Below are 16,990 nucleotides of genomic sequence, written 5' to 3'. Positions count from 1 at the left end.
TCTACCATTGTTCCTGTCCCGAAGAAACCCCAGCCGACCTGCCTCAATGACTACCGCCCTGTAGCCCTGACATCAGTTGTGATGAAGTGCTTCGAAAGACTGGTCAGAGACTTCATCACTGCAAAGCTACCAGACACACTGGAACCACTTCAATTTGCATATAGACAAAACTGCTCTACTGAGGATGCCATTTCACACCTCCTTCACACAACAACAAGCCACCTGGATTGCAGAAAAAGGAACTTTGCAAGAATGCTTTTTGTAGACTACAGTTCAGCATTCAACACCATAATTCACTCCACTCTCAACTCTAAATTGGAGGTCCCCTGTGTCACTGGATCTTCCTGACGGACAGACCACAAGCCGTTTGGATGGGAAAACACACCTCATCCTCCATCACCCTCAGCACTGGAGCTCCTCAGGGTTGTGTTCTGAGCCCCCTGCTGTACTTGCTGTACACATATGACTGTGTGGCCATTTCTAACTCCACCACCATCATTAACCCTCTGGGGTCAACGCACGCGCCGGCGCGTTTTGACACATCTTTTCCTGATAAGGCCGAAACAAACTTAAATTACTCCGTCAATTCTGATCGTACAGATAAAAGAAGTATATCATTCAAATCTGTAAAGGGTCTAGTTTTAGTGGTATACCATCATAATAAAAACAAAACGTTGTGCTTTTTTTAAATAAAGAAAGCCGACAGGGTGCGCTCTCGGCCTTTTCTGTCTCTGCCATTTCTCTTCACAGACGCGTAAATAAAACAACCAGAATCTCAGCTAATACTTGCCTCATAAAAATAAGAATTATATGGCTAGAAAGCTTGAAATGTTTTCTTTTGAGTGAAACAATTCAAGTCAAAAACAAATCATCACTTTTTATTTAATCCGTATGAACGTAAGGAGAAGTCCGTTTTTTCCTGTCTCACCTCATTACAGGTAATGCGGTCCCACCTTGTACTCTGTCCACTGTTCACATGTAAATAATCTCAGGTGAACCAGGTAAATATGTGCACACCCCCGAGAAATGACATAAAACGTCAAACTTCATCATAGAATTTACTCACTTTTTCGACGCGTTTGGATGATGGCGCGTTACGCACGTGAAGAAGCGCTTCTTGTATTCCACATAGAGACAAATAGTTTAGCTTGTCCTCAGAGTAAAAACACTGATTTTAACTCAAATGAGGATCTTTTGGCTCCTCATTGTTTTGTATTGTGCTGCACTAATCCGTCCCATCTACATTGACTGAAAGGCTCATTATGCACGTCTTTGTCTGGTCGTTCAGTGCGTCTTTTGTGTTCTCAGGTAAATCACATGACTATTCATCCTGAGACACACCCTCTTGCATATGGCCTTTCTGGACAAAAAGTGTCTTAGAAAATTTAAATCAGTGTATTGTTTACTGTGAATGTGTGAACAAGATGACATTCACAGCACTCTGAAGTAAACACTTTAGCCTACAACATGCTGGTCTCCAAAGTCTTCTGAACCAATGTCCTGTTTGTGTTTTATGGTCTTATTTCAGTGAGTAAAAATTTTAGTTTTTCACTAACCATGCATAAACACTTTTTTCTCAAAAACACAATAATGTATAAACTTGCTGCTCACATATTATTGTAGCCAATTTTGTGCTGATTACAGTGTTATCAGACTTTAGACATTAATATGTTTAAAAAACACTGAAAAAAGCACAAATGTCAGGAAATGTCAAAATTTGTCCAGGCCCCCAAAACCCCCTCAGACCCCAGAGGGTTAAGTTTGCTGATGACACTGTCGTGGTGGGCCTGATCTCCAACGACGAGATGGCCTACCTATAAGAGATTAAAGACCTGGAGAGATGGTGCCAGGAGAACAACCTACTCCTGAACCTCAGCAAGACTAAGTAGTTAATAGTGGACTTCAGAACAAAGCAAGAGTGGTCATACCATCCGACTTCAATCAACGGGACCCCAGTGGAGAGATTGCACAGCTTCTGGTACCTCGGTGTTCACATCACACAGGACTTTTCTTGGTTCTGCCACACCAACACCCTGGTGAAGTAGGCCCAGCAGCATCTATACCACCTGAGACACCTAAGGGATTTTAAACTACCCTCTCAGGTGCTAAAGACTTTCTACACCCGCACCATCGAGAGCATCCTGACGGGTAGCATCACTTCCTGGTTGCGGAACAGCACCATGCAGGACCGGCGAGCCTTCCAGAGGGTGGTGTGGTCAGCTGAATGTACCATCCACACTGAGCTCCCTGACCTGCAGGACATCTACAGCAAGCGGTGTCAGACCAGGGCCAGGAAGATTGTGAAGGACCCTAACAACGGACTCTTTTCACTGTTGCGTTCAGGAAAGCGCTTCCGTTCCTTGAAGGCTAACACAGAGAAAAGGAGCAGCTTCTTCCCGCAGGGCATTTGGAGTCTGAACCAGGGAACACTGAGAAACTAATACTGGGACTTTTTCTCTCTGTTTCTTTTGTCTCACCTCACACTCTCTGCACAAACTTTGCACATTTGCACAACATATCACTTCAACACTGGACCGGCACAGAGCCACTTTTTAACACTTTAATACTTTATCCCAGCACAAGGACACTTTAGAGACCCTCTGTCATATACACATACATCCCTTGCCATTTTGCCATTCATATGTATATACTACTATTCATATGTAAATACTAACATATGTATATTCTACCATTCATGTGTATATATTTTTCTAGCATATGTATATCTACATATATACCAAGTCAAATTCCTTATCCTTTTATCTTATCTTTATTTTTAAAATAAATTTTTATCTTATCTTTGTCCTTATCTTATTTTTACTTTATTTTATTTTATTTTATTTATCCTTATTTTTACATACTCCTTATCTAATGTTTACAGTCGTAAAAAGCATTTCACTGCATGTCGTACCCTGTATAAAGATGTATGTGACAACTAAAATTTGAATTCGATTTGAATTTGATTTGATTTCACATGCTCCAGCACCGACCACCACACACACTAAAACTTTCTTCTCCTGTTTGTCCAGGCACACAGGGTCATTCAGGTCCCAGCTGGACGTGAAAAATAATGAATTTCTCTGGTGTCAGCATGTGGAGCAGTGGGAACAGTTAATATGATTTTTACTCTCAAGATTTCCAAAGAAACAGTTTCATACTTTAGATGATTTATCAGACATGATTATATAAGAAAGAAATGACTATACATTAGTAACTGTTGTTAATGCATCAGACAGAACAACCTTTTGAGATGTTTAGAAATTTCTTTCATTTTCAGCCCATATATCAGTGGATTAAACAAAGGATGGTACAAAACTATTTGTAAAGTCATTATTAAACGTGCAGTTTTTGGAAAACTGGATTCAACTCGAGCTATAACAATATCATACACACTCAAACAGGAAATACTGATTAAAACCATCAGGTGAGGTAAACAGGTCTCTGCAGCTTTTCTCCTGACTTCTCTACCACTTCGATAGGCGATAATAAATATCTTTGTGTATGTAAAAGCTATGAAGAGAAAAGGGAGAATTACCAGATCTACTAAAGCAACTAAACCATATACAGATATTACTATTGTTCTTACACAATGAAGTCCATAAATTGCATTGTTACAAAATATTCCTTTTAAAGTAAAGTTACACAGTTTAGTTTCAGCACTCAGTATTGTTGGGACAACAACATGACAGGCAGCTAAAAACCAAGCAAGAACCAGGAAAATACTGACACTGGTTTTGTTCATGATAGTTGGATACTGCAGAGGTTTACATATAGACACATACCTGTCATAGGACATGGCTGTCAACAGTAAAAACTCTGCATTACCTAAAGAATAAAATATAAAATACTGAAAGAGACAGGCTGAATATGATATGATCTGTTTTTCAGATAAAACATCGATCAGTAGCTTTGGGTAGATATTAGTGCTGAAAAGAACAGAGTTCAGTAACAAAGCTGCAATGAAAATGTACATAGGCTCATGGAGGTTTTTGTGAATCCAGATAAGACACACAATAGTAGAGTTAAAGCAGATTATTAGGAGATATGCTGTAAACATGATCAGAAAATAAACATATCTGTATTTGTCAACTTCCACATACCCTTCAATATTTACACATGTAACATTTAACTCACAATCCATTAATGTTACCTGAAACTAAGTGTTCATTCATGAAATGTGCAGATAGCCTAAGCAGTGAAAATGAAAATTATTTCATTTAAAAAATTTCATCAACAACCAACCTGTTCTGGAGCATCGTATTCATTCACAGACAGACCTTGAAATTCACTTGTATGTTCATCTGTAATATTCAGAAAGTGAGAGGTTTGATGCTGTGAAAACTTTTTATTAGTTTGCTTCAGTCTCAGTGGGTCTCATTAAACTGTCCACCATAATAGATTATCAAAGGTAAAGAACTTTGTTACACGGTGGACTCCACATATTACAACATCATCTGGTCTCTTGTATGCAAACATTCACCTGATTATGTAATCACTTTTGAACTTATTTTTATTTTTCTCGTGTGCATTACTCCTTTAAGGAGCCTTTTCTGTTCAAAGAGGACAGCATGAGGTGTCTGAGAGGTGACAACACAGTTTATTTTTAGTCTTATCATTTGGGGCAGTTTTCCACATTACTACTGATATTTTGTAAGAAAAAAAACAGCTAAGGTTCTTGTAGAATTGGGGGATCACTGAATGCAAGTACTAAAAGCAAATGACGTTCCAATGATGAACAAATGGCGTTATTGAGGAGTGCAGATGATGGCTCATTACCATTACCAACTTTTGAAATGCCCTGAGGCCATGACACACCGGTTGTGCCTTACCGGCAACTTAACTGTCATAGAATTAACAACATAGAAAGAAGAGAGAGAAAGAAATGTATATCAAACATTTTTCTGAGGGAAAATGTTTTATAATTGTAGGGGGGAGGTGTGATGACCCAAGGTCATAAGGAAATGTTATAATGCATGGTGTGGTAAACAGTTTTTTCCCCCCTGAGCTTAAGTGTGTGTGCGCATGGGTGGAGTAAGACAGGTGGTGATTCCAGAATGCACATTTGAACTAAACCCAGCTTTGTATGAATTGTTTGTGTGCTTAGAGCTAACAGTTAGAAACCTTTGTTTCTTAGCTCTTCTGTGGAGCCAACAGGATAATATCATCTGCAAAAAGCAGAGATGAAATCCTGTGGTCCCTGAACTGGACTCCCTTCGGCCCCTGGCTGCACCTAGAAATTCTGTCCATAAAAAACAATGAACAGAATCGGTGACAAAGGACAGCCCTATTGGTGTCTGACATACACTGGAAACAGGTCTGACTTACTGCCGGCAATGTGAACCAAGCTCCTGCTCCGGTTGTACAGAGACCGGATAGCCCGGGACCCCATACTCCCTGAGCACCTCCCAGAGGATGTCACAAGGGACACAGTTGAATGCCTTCTCCAAGTCTACAAAGCATGTGAACTGGTTGGGTAAACTTCCATGTGTTCCATGACCGGGACGAAAACCGCATTGTTTGTCCTGGATCCGAGGTTCTACCATGGGCCAGATTCTCCTCTCCAGCACCTTGGCATAGACCTTCCCAGGGAGGCTGAGGAGTGTGATCCCTCTATAGATGGAACACACCCTCTGGTCCTCTTTCTTAAAAAGAGGGACCACCACCCCGGTCTGCCAATCCAGGGATACTGTCCCTAATTGCCACGCAATGTTGCAGAGGCCTGTCACCAATGACAGCCCAACAGCATCTAGAGACTTAAGATACTCAGGGGGGATCTCATCCACCCCGGTGCCTTGCCACCAAGAAGCTGCCGAACTACCTCAGTGACTTCAGCTTGGGTGATGGACACATCAGCCTCTGACTCCTCAGCTCCCCACCTCCTCAGTGTTGTCAGAGCATTGCTTCCATCTCCTAAGGTGCCAAACGGTTTTCCAGAATTTCCTCGAGGCTGACCGATAGTCCTTGTCCATGGCATCACTGAACTCCTCCCATACCCGAGTTTTTGCTTCCGCCACCACCCAGGCTGTTGCACGCTTAGCTGCCTCAGGAGTCTCACAAGCCAGCCAGACTTGGTAGGACTCCTTCTTCAGCTTGAGGGCATCCCTTACCTCTGGTGTCCACCACTGGGTTCGGGGATTGCCGCCACGATAGGCACCAGAGACCTTACGACCACAGCTCCAAGCCGCTGCGTCAACAATGGAAATGAAGAACATGATCCTTTCAGACTCAATGTCCCCAACCTCCCTCAGGATCTGGCTGAAGCTCTCTCGGAGGTGGGAGTTGAAGACCTCTCGGACAAAGAGTTTGGCCTAACATTCCAAAGAGACCCTCACAATACGTTTAGGTCTGCTGAGTCTGTCCCACTTCTTCCTCTGCCAGTGGACTCAACCCACCACCAGTTGGTAAAATTAAAGCAGATTATTAAAATATAAACTGTGAACATGATGAAAAAATGTATATATTTGTATTTGTGCACGTCCACATACCCATCAAAAGTTATATATGTAACATTTAATGCATCCTCCATTAATGCTTTCTAAAATAAATATTCATTAACAAAACAGGTGGATTACAGAACCAACATATATCAGTTAAACATAAAAACTTCAACTATCACAATAAAACATCCAACCATCCAATCTCTACTGAAGTGTCTTATCCGTCCACAGCAGACTGTGACATGCACTACAATGTTCAACTGCAAAATTCAGAAAGAAAAGTGTTTGAGGCTGTGGCTTTTTTATTGGATTGCTTCCACCTCCACGGATCTCATTAAACTTTTCACCAAAATAGATATTGTCTTGTAAACAACTTCATCAGCCCCTGGAGGCCTGAAATGACAGCAGTATACAGAGCTCCCATTACTTAGCAACTATTTTAACAAGACAAACTGAAAACCCCAAAACATTATCCCATAAGGATAGTGGGAGAAATGTTAGGAGAGACAATTCAACATGGTATCTTCTTGCCTCATCATGTTTCACTAAAGAAACAGCAAACTGAGAGCAATGGGGTCCAAGTGTAGAGAATGACAAGCAGACAAACAGGCAATTTTAGCTCAACAGTTTTACAGTATTAATAGGAGGGGAAACTCAACAGGTTTACTTTTAGTCCACACACAGGCTGACTACAAGTCGAAACATGGGTCAGAAATGACAAACAGTCCAAGTCTGGGAAAACATCCAGGGGTGAAGGCAAGAGGCATGCAGGGTCCAATCACAAGAAAACCACACACAATACAAGGAGAACTAGAAAAATTGTAGTAACTAGAATTGAGACTACAGGAATGACAAAGCTGCTGAGTACATCAGACAATCTGGCAACAAAACAAATGAACTGGCTAGCATGTCAGCTTAGGCAGCTGATGAGGGAAGTGGAGTGGTGTGGCAGATGGTGAGGACTGAACAATGTAATGGGTAACAGGTGTGCAGAGTATAGCTGAAAATCTGGAGTAACTGAAAACTGGATGGGGAACAACAGTATGAAGAAAAATCCCAAAAAGTAACCAAGCCAGGAAGACATGGGGCAGAGACATAAACTGTGACGCTAATCAGATGATTTTCCTTTCCACAGCTGAGAAACAATGTTTCAACTAACAAAAACATTGCTGCATTTTTCAAAGTGAAAATGCTCTTTGCTATTTCTATAATGAATAGTAAAGAGGAACTTTTGAGTCTGTAATAAAGCTTTACATTAAATACTTCACATACTTTGTCTGTGCATTATTAGTACAGAAGAAATTACTGAATCAGCATCACTAACATCAATTTTATTACACTGGTTTTGTCTTCACAGAATAACATTGATAGATGACATGAACCCATGTTGACCCATGTCATTTTAACAGCAAAGCTGATAAATTCAAGTCTGAGTCCATGAATACCCCTAGATTTCTAACCTGATTTTTAGATTTTAGAGAAAGAGACTCAAGGTGACTGCTGACAGTTTCTCTTTGTTTCTGAGGCTCAAAGATGATTATTTCAGTCTTGTGACTGTTTATTGGGAGAAAGTTGTTTTGCATCCACAGAGTGATCTGTTCGATACAGCGGCACAGTGAATCGACTGGTCCATATTCACCTGCTGCGAGTGAAATGTAAATCTGAGTGTCATCTGCATAGTTATGGTAGGACACATTATTGCTGCGTATTAACTGGCCTAAAGGAAACATGTAAAGATTGAACAAAAGGGCTCCCAAGATGAGGTCCCCTACTAAGACAGACACTCTGCCAATGTTGATGTTCAGATGAATGTGATTTGTCACCTTGATGAGCGCAGTCTCAGTGCTGTGATGGGGTCTAAAACCTGACTGAAAATCATCAAAGCAGTTGCTCAGTATGTTAAACAACTTTTTCAAGGACTTTACCTAAAAACGGCAGGTTTGATATGGGCTGGTAGTTGTTCAGAAGACTGCTCTTCTTCAGGAGAGGCTTGATGACAGCAATTTTCAGGGCCCTTGGAAATGTTCCAGACTGTAATGAGTTATTAACTAATTGAGTGAGCTGTGGTAACAAATTGCTTAGTACTGATTTCAGAAATCTAATGCGTAAAACATCAAGGCAGCAAGTGGACGAACTCAGACTGTAGAGGGTCTCTTCAACTGTTTTGTCAGGTGTAAAAAGTGTCAGTTCTAACAAGTGTGCCCTGAATGGCAGAGTTCTTATTTGTGGCTACAGGCTACACAGATACATGGGAGAAATACCTAGCCACATAATTCATGCACTACTACTTGCAGACATAATTTCTGCATTAAATACAGTCATCCCCCACAAACTGGTCAGCCAAAGGAACACAGGGGTTCCCAAACGTTTCAGATAATTATGCAAGAGACTGGCGTGCATACAGGACCCATGCACTAACAGGCGTCTCCATACACGGGCATAACAACACAAAACAGTTTGACAACCATGAAATGATTTTACGAATAAGTAATAATGTAATTGTTTATTAGTCATACACACTTTTAGAAGAAATACTGTTTGTCTAATAAATAATTAATGTTACCATAAGATAGAAAAAGTAGAGAGCATATTGAACCTACACTTGTTCATTCATGTATGTCATCTTGGACTTCTGGAGAAGTTGTCAATCATCAAGTCCAGTCAATCACAAAAGCAACCAACAGCATTTACTGACAAAATGTGCACAAGAAATGGGAAAAACCTCAGGAAACACATTTCAAAGACAGACCCCCCCTCCTTGGACAGTTACAGTGAACATGACTGACAAAGGTCCATCCAACATTAACCCATTAACTCAGGCTGTTGGACTCTGGTTCCCTCAGTGTTGGTTTGGTGTGTCTGCAGGTGCAGACGAGCCCATGATGAGGAAATAACTACCTGGCAGCAACAACACAGTTTATTTTAGGTTTATTGTGTTTTACATTTTTTCTCATCACAAATGTCAGAAATGCTTAGTTACAAACAAACCTGTCCTTTCAACATGGTCAAAGGCCACATCTGACATGAAAACCATCAGACATGCTCCAGCACCGACCACCACACACACTAAAACTTTCTTCTCCTGTTTGTCAGCATGTGCAGCAGTGACAAATAATATAAGTATCATTCAAACTCAAGTAAAGAAACTGCAATGAGCAATAAAGCTCCCTCTATGTGCTTTAAATGAATGTCAACACATCGCTGCAATAATGCATCAGATGATTCTGGCTGGACAGAACAATATTTTTAGATGTTTAGAAATTTCTTTCATTTTCAGCCCATATATCAGTGGATTAAACAAAGGATGGTACAAAACTATTTGTAAAGTCATTATTAAACGTGCAGGTTTTGATAAATTTGATTCAACTCGAGCTATAACAATATCATATATACACAAACAGGAGTAACTGATTAAAACCATCAGGTGAGGTAAACAGGTCTCTGCAGCTTTTCTCCTGACTTCTCTACCACTTCGATAGACGATAATAAGAATCTTTGTGTACGTGAAAATTATGAAGAGAAAAGGGAGAATTACCAGATCTACTAAACCAACTACACCAAATACAGATAGAGCACTTGTTCGTACACAAAGAAGTCCATAAATTGCATTGTTACAAAATATTCCTTTAAAAAAAAAGTTACACAGTTTAGTTTCAGCACTCAGTATTGTTTGGACAACAACATGACTGGCAGCTACAAACCAAGCAAGAACCAGTAAAATACAGATGTTTCTTTTCCTCATGATAGTTGGATACTGCAGAGGTTTACATATAGACACATACCTGTCATAGGACATGGCTGCCAACAGTAAAAACTCTGCACTGGCTAAAGAATAAAATATAAAAAACTGAAAGAGACAGGCTGAATATGATATGATCTGTTTTTCAGATAAAACATCGATCAGTAGCTTTGGGTAGATATTAGTGCTGAAAACAACAGAGTTCAGTAACAAAGCTGCAATGAAAATGTACATAGGCTCATGGAGGTTTTTGTGAATCCAGATAAGACACACAATAGTAGAGTTAAAGCAGATTATTAGGAGATAAATTATAAACATGATCACAAAATAAACATATCTGTATTTGTCAACTTCCACATACCCTTCAATATTTACACATGTAACATTTAACTCACAATCCATTAATGTTACCTGAAACTAAGTGTTCATTCATGAAATGTGCAGATAGCCTAAGCAGTGAAAATGAAAATTATTTCATTTAAAAAATTTCATCAACAACCAACCTGTTCTGGAGCATCGTATTCATTCACAGACAGACCTTGAAATTCACTTGTATGTTCATCTGTAATATTCAGAAAGTGAGAGGTTTGATGCTGTGAAAACTTTTTATTAGTTTGCTTCAGTCTCAGTGGGTCTCATTAAACTGTCCACCATAATAGATTATCAAAGGTAAAGAACTTTGTTACACGCTGGACTCCACATATTACAACATCATCTGATCTCTTGTATGCAAACATTCACCTGATTATGTAATCACTATTGAACTCAGTTTATTATCTGTATTAGTCCACAACTCCTGCCATGGTCTGTTTGCTGTGTGTGAGGAGACATTTTAGACATGTCAGTTGCAGCAGTTTTCCACAGCCAGTGAAATTAGGCTCAAACACGTGTAATAGGATTAGTTCTACTTGTTCAAGTTTAGCAGCTGAATTCTTTACAACCTGGAGCAAGTTAAAACATTTTTCTCCTAAGACAGTTTCGTAAAAGTTAAAATAAAGAATATTTAAGAAATATTGCTGAGGTGACTGCACAAGCTCTGCAACATGATGGTCAAAAACTTCTGTTACTATCAAACCAAATGCCAAGATTCCTTGCAACAGGCCTCATATGTTGAAGCAGTGGACCAGTACATGGCTGAATGGCTTTTTTGTACCAATTGTTGGGAACCAATGACAACAATCTGTTTTTATCATTTTGTTTTTCACTTTTTGGGCCAGATGACACCATCAGAATCTGATGAAAAGTGGTCCAAAATTTCAACATTAGGTGAAACATGCTTGTGAGGAGGAGGTTATTTAAATTAGGACCAATGATTCGCCCACTCTGGTACTCAGGTTCAAAAAGGAAACTTTATTTAAACAGAAATCAAGGAAAACCAGAACATGAAAACAAGAAACTAGGAGACATGGGCACATAACCAAAGGAACAAGACAACATGAGCGAACGGGGACAAGACATGAGGGTCTGGATCACACACGCATTTGGGGACACACCAGACCTCAAGGGGAACAAATGTCAAAATACGAAGGTCTGGATCACACACGCATTTGGGGACACACCAGACTCCAAACACACTAGAAGGCACGAAGGTCTGGGTCACTCACACACTAGGGGCCACACCAGACCACGGGGAAACAAGACATGAAACAAGGTAACTAAACAAGAACACAGGACATGGTGAAAAACACATACACAAAGAACAAACAGCTACTTAACTTAGCTTAACTGAAATGGGACAGTCCATGAACAAAAATCCAAAAGAGGATAAGCAAAGAGAGCTCAAGGCGAGGTAACAAAAACAAGGCAGGATCAGGTAGACAAAGCAGTAATCAAAACGAGGCATCTAGTCAGGGCTCGACAAGGGCTATAGTCAGAGGCTGTAGACAGATAACCTGGCAGTTTGTCGGTGGCTGAGGAGGGGTATTTAACTCACGGAACAAAACAAGAAACAGGTCAAATAATCAGGTCAAAGTAAAGGGAACAAGACAGAACAAAACCAAATCCTAAATGAACCTACAAAATAAAAGCACAAAACAGGAAACTCAAAATACATATCCTGACAAAATAGGCATGCATGAGCTACTAAGAATAAATTGTTACAACATACTAATCAAATATGAATTAACACATTTCTTAAAATTTTCCATGATGGGAGTTGGAGGAAATATGTTTATGGGCCATGAGTTCTAAGCCGCAATGTCCTTGATATATAAGAACACTGATGAAGATTTGTGTTGGACTTGGGTATGGTAACAGTGCATGGGTGGGCTGCTGAAGATCATGTTGTTCGAACATTAGATACTAATGGGGGTTTTGCTGACAACTCGAGGGATGGTTTCAAGAAGTGTCAATAGAAAGTATAGAGAGATGCAACAATGCTTCTGTGCTCAAGTGTAAAAATTGACTGTTCAATATCCCAAGTGCTGTAGTACTGGCTCCACCCCATACTGGACATGCATACTCCATTAAGGGTCTTGTAGATGGTGACTCTTGCCTTGAACGGTAGGAGGTGTCTTGAGTGACATAAGATGTGTAGTCTCTTTGCAACCTTTTTGGCAAGACACATAATGTTAGGAGCCCATGTGTTACGTGACATAACGTGGTAAAGGGAAAAGGGCTCAGGTAATGCTCAAGGTTTGGTGTTTATTTCACCTTAAGAAGTGAAAAGAACAAAGATAAAGGTGCTATGTATACCTAGTGACTATTTATTTACAATAATAATAAAGCCAACAGCAAAACTAGCACGATAATAAGTGAGACAAACAAACGGAAGAAAGAAAAAAAAGAACAACTAACTAATACTCATGAGTTAAAACCAGCCCACAAGTAGTGAGAAACTACTACTACAAAAACACACACATAGATGGCGTACACGAGTACAAGGAACGGGTCGGCGACAGGTTCAGCATACTTTGACCAACAGGTTTTGCAAACAACACTTTCAAATAACAATAAGGCATAAACAATTTCAGCAGCTTAGTGAATGACAAACTGTTCACACCAAATCCCAGTCCGCAATGAGTAAGATTCTTCCGGTCCTTATAAACCAAACAAATGATTGGCTGATGCATCTCAGCTGGCACACATCACCTGACATCAACAGAACCAACTAACAGTTAAAGAATATAACCATAACAAAAGTGTCTGAAAAAGTGTTACAAACGGCACCTCAGGGGCCGTAACACCATGTCAATGTGTTAGTTTAAGGGCACAGTTCATGAAATACAGAGGGGGATGGTTCTGGTTCCGTTTCCTGCTAATGATTATCTCCTCACTTGCTTGCATTGAAGGTAATGCACCAATCAGTTGCCCATTTCTCAAGTCACTTGTCAGCAAGACACGCTGAAGGCTCTCAGCACAGATGGTTCCATTGCAAGAGTTTCTGATGAAGATATGGAGTGTTGAGTCTTCAGTGAAGAGATGAAGGTCATTGTCAACTTGGGTAGCCAGATCATCAATGTACATAAGGAAGAATAGGGGCCCAAGTATGCTTCCTTGAGGCACTCCGGCAGATAGGGATTTGGATGATGAGCTGAACCCATCTAAGACAACAACCTCATGCCTGTTAGCTAGGTATGATGTAATCCAGTCATGTACTGTGTGTCTCCATGTATGTCAAAGGACATCAGCTTTCTCAAAAGGCCATGGTGCCATATGTGGTGAAAGGCTTTCTTGATATCTAGAGCTATAACTTTGATATTTTGAGAATCTAAAGACTCATTGCACCACTGGGTGATATAAGAGACTATATCAACTGTGGATCTCTTGTCATGGAACCCATACTGAGCATTGCTGAGAAGTTTTCTAGATATTTCCAAATATGGTCACTAATAATGATCTCCATTACCTTTGAAATGATAGGGAAAAGGGATATTGACCTAGAGTTGGATGGATCTTGTTTGTTTCCTTTCTTGGGCACAGCCACAACATGGGCAGTTTTCCACCCTGAAGGCACAGATTTACTGATTTTACTGCAAGATCTGGTGCACACTGACAATGTAAAATAAGATGGAGTGGGCAGTCAACCCAAACCAAATATATAACCAACGGCCAAAGCCACTGGACCCTAAGACTGAAACAGGAAAATCCACTCACAGTCCATAAGGATGCAAGCTAGCATTGTGTTATGACCCTAGTGGTCATTATGTGTGGTTGCTGGTTCTCCCCTCCCCAGTCTGTATATGTGTGTATGGATGTGTGACAGGAGGGGGCGTGGACTACCCATGGAGCTCAGGATTGGTCGGGTCAAACAGACCTGAAGTTTTCGAATTGGTGCAACCTTCCTGGAAGACAATAAGACGCTGCGACCAAGTCCCGGAAGGGAGAGCTCTTCTCCGATCTCTACCGCTCCCAAGCCAGCATTTGTTGTGATCGTCGTTAGTAGGACATTTTGGACATTCGTTTTGTTTTGTACATCAATTTTTGTAGTATAGGACTCGTAGTGTTTCTTTTGAGTAGAAATGTTTGTATAACGCACATTGTATATACTGTTTGTTTACTAGTCCCTAGGAGGAAGCTAGGTGTTTTGTTTTCATTTTCTCCTGTGTATTTTAGTTAGAGTTCCAGGAAAAGAAAACCTGTGATTTTTTGTTGATTTTCTTTTGTTAGATAACGTAGGGCTATTATAGCATTTTTGTTTGTAGTTTCAGGCTTCGCCGTTTATGTTCAGTTTCTGTTTTGTTTATCTGAGAATAAACCCTTTACCTTAAGAGTTAGGAGTCGTGAGGGTTTTTTTGTTTATTGAGAGCGGGAGAGGGTTGGAAGGAAACCTCACATCATGTTACGTACCGGTAACCCCTAGGCCGGGCGTAACAATTGTCATCCCTGTAGGGAGCCTGGCCGGCTGGAAGCCGAATCTTCTAACTAGAGCCCTGCACGGGACTGTTTTCTTAAACCTGCACCTGTCCGCTCCCACTGAATTTCTGACCAGGACCGCCCCCGCCCTCAATTTTTGTGTCCACTTCCGCTTGTTCCCGTGGACTTTCTCTCAGAGCTTGTGAAAAACCGAAACTAAATAATTTAACATGCAGGTGTGTAACCTCAGGGCAGAGGTGCCAGATTTATGTCTGTTGTAAACAAACACTTTTGCGCATGTATCCCAAGTTACGAAGTTTAACTCTTTCTCATTGTTTTCAGTGACAGTTGAGAATTGTTTCAAATTGTCTTCCTTGCTTTGCTTTTGTCAAGTAAACAGCCGCTCTAATTTTCTTCTCAACCTCATGTGTTGAATTTATTTTTATCGCACGCCAAATCCCACCTTTCCCACAAAATCTTCTGACCGCCCACTCCCGCTCGCAGCAAAGGTCAAACCACCTGCTCCTGTGAAATTCTTGTTGGGTCCCACGGGAGCCCAAACCTAATGCAGCCCTCTAATTCTAACCTCCCCTTGTTAGAGTTCAGATGTAAGAAATTTTGAACTATCCAGCTTTTAATCTCACGTAGCCATTCATGTAGACAATTTAGCATGGTATAGTCTGAGACTAACAGGAAGGTACAGCTTCATGTCATCAGCATAGCAGTGAAAAGAAAAAGTGTTTGCTAATATGTCCAAGAGGGAACATGTGCAAGGAGAATAGAATTGGCCCCAACACTGACCTTTGTGGGACATAATACTTTACTGAGGTGAAGGATGACACGTAAGTATTAATAAAAACACTGAATCTTATATCTGACAAGTATGAGAAGAACCATTTTTATGTGATACCTGTTATTCCAGCCCAGTGCCTCAGTCTCAATAAAATGCAGCAATCTACTGTATCATAGTCAGCACTGAGATCAAGTAGGATGACAACCAGCATCAGAAGCCAATAAAATGTCATTTGTTGTCATTTGAGTAGGTGGTACTTAATCTCCAGGACCCGGAGACGCGCAGCCAAGATCACAGCCGACCACTCTCCTCCCGGACAAGAACTCTTACAGTCCCTCCCTTCTGGCAAGAGACTCCGGTCCATAAGGACACAAGAACAGTTTATTTCCCCACTGTGGTCAGCCTGTACAGTGCCCCAGTTACCCCTATGTGCCCCCCCCCCCAAAAAAAAACACTCTTCATTTTTCTGTATATACATAATATTTATTTTATTTTATTTTATTTTTATTCCTTATTATTGTTTCTAGTTTATTATAAAACTATGTACAAACTCCATTCCTATATATATGCTTGCTCCAGACACCAGGATAAATTCCTACTACTGTAAAGTGTTCTTTGCTGTACCTGGCAATAAAACCGATTCTGATTCTGATTCTGATTCAGTACTTATGAAAGCCAGATTGGAATTTATTAAAAATGTTACCATTTGCTGCTGCTAAAAACAAATGTTTAGATACTCATTTTGCTAAAATCTCAGATATGAAAGTAGCTTGAGGATGGGTTTGTCATTTGAGCTCTGGTATTTTTAACAGAGGTTGCACACAGGCAACTTTGAAATGATCTGTGACATAGCCACCTAAGTAAGTAAGTATGTTTGTATATTTTGTAAAAGTATATTGAGTATACTGTTACTAAATGTAAATGTAGCAAATGTTAAATTTCATTATATTTCAAGTTGTGTTCAAATGAAACCAGTTAATTTGCATTTAATACAGTGAAAGCTACACTATAAATCTGCTTTAATATTTTCATGTACTTTTGCTTACCAAAATAGTATACTACTGTTAAAATATACTTGAAACATTTCACATATACAAATATAAAATAATATATACTCAGGTTACTTACAGTGTATTACTAATACACTTTAGGACAAAGTAAATGTCTTGACATAATTTCTAAACTCACTTTATGTGTGAAATACAATAAAATGATGTTTGCAATTTG

General features: G+C 40.1%; 2 protein-coding genes across 2 annotated transcripts; both read right to left on the bottom strand.

Moving 5' to 3' along the window:
* Window positions 1–3,220: 3,220 nt before the first annotated feature.
* Window positions 3,221–4,141, bottom strand: LOC113123210 (olfactory receptor 6N2-like). The gene has a single exon (XM_026295031.1). The coding sequence runs from the start codon at window positions 4,139–4,141 to the stop codon at window positions 3,221–3,223; it is 921 nt and encodes a 306-aa protein (XP_026150816.1).
* A 5,510-nt stretch (window positions 4,142–9,651) lies between these two features.
* On the bottom strand, window positions 9,652–10,578 carry LOC113123845 (olfactory receptor 11A1-like). Its single transcript, XM_026296168.1, has one exon. It carries the CDS (start codon window positions 10,576–10,578, stop codon window positions 9,652–9,654), a length of 927 nt encoding a protein of 308 aa, XP_026151953.1.
* Window positions 10,579–16,990: the final 6,412 nt, after the last annotated feature.

The sequence above is a fragment of the Mastacembelus armatus genome, chromosome 21, assembly GCF_900324485.2.
Source record: "Mastacembelus armatus chromosome 21, fMasArm1.2, whole genome shotgun sequence".
Classification (NCBI taxonomy): domain Eukaryota; kingdom Metazoa; phylum Chordata; class Actinopteri; order Synbranchiformes; family Mastacembelidae; genus Mastacembelus; species Mastacembelus armatus.
The sequence above is the reverse complement of the archived record's forward strand: the minus strand, read 5'-3'. Positions and strand labels throughout refer to the sequence as shown.

Excerpts from the sequence above, each read along its gene's own strand:
- LOC113123210 (XM_026295031.1), bottom strand. The coding sequence starts at position 4,141 with ATGGATTGTGAGTTAAATGTTACATGTGTAAATATTGAAGGGTATGTG.
- LOC113123845 (XM_026296168.1), bottom strand. The coding sequence starts at position 10,578 with ATGGATTGTGAGTTAAATGTTACATGTGTAAATATTGAAGGGTATGTG.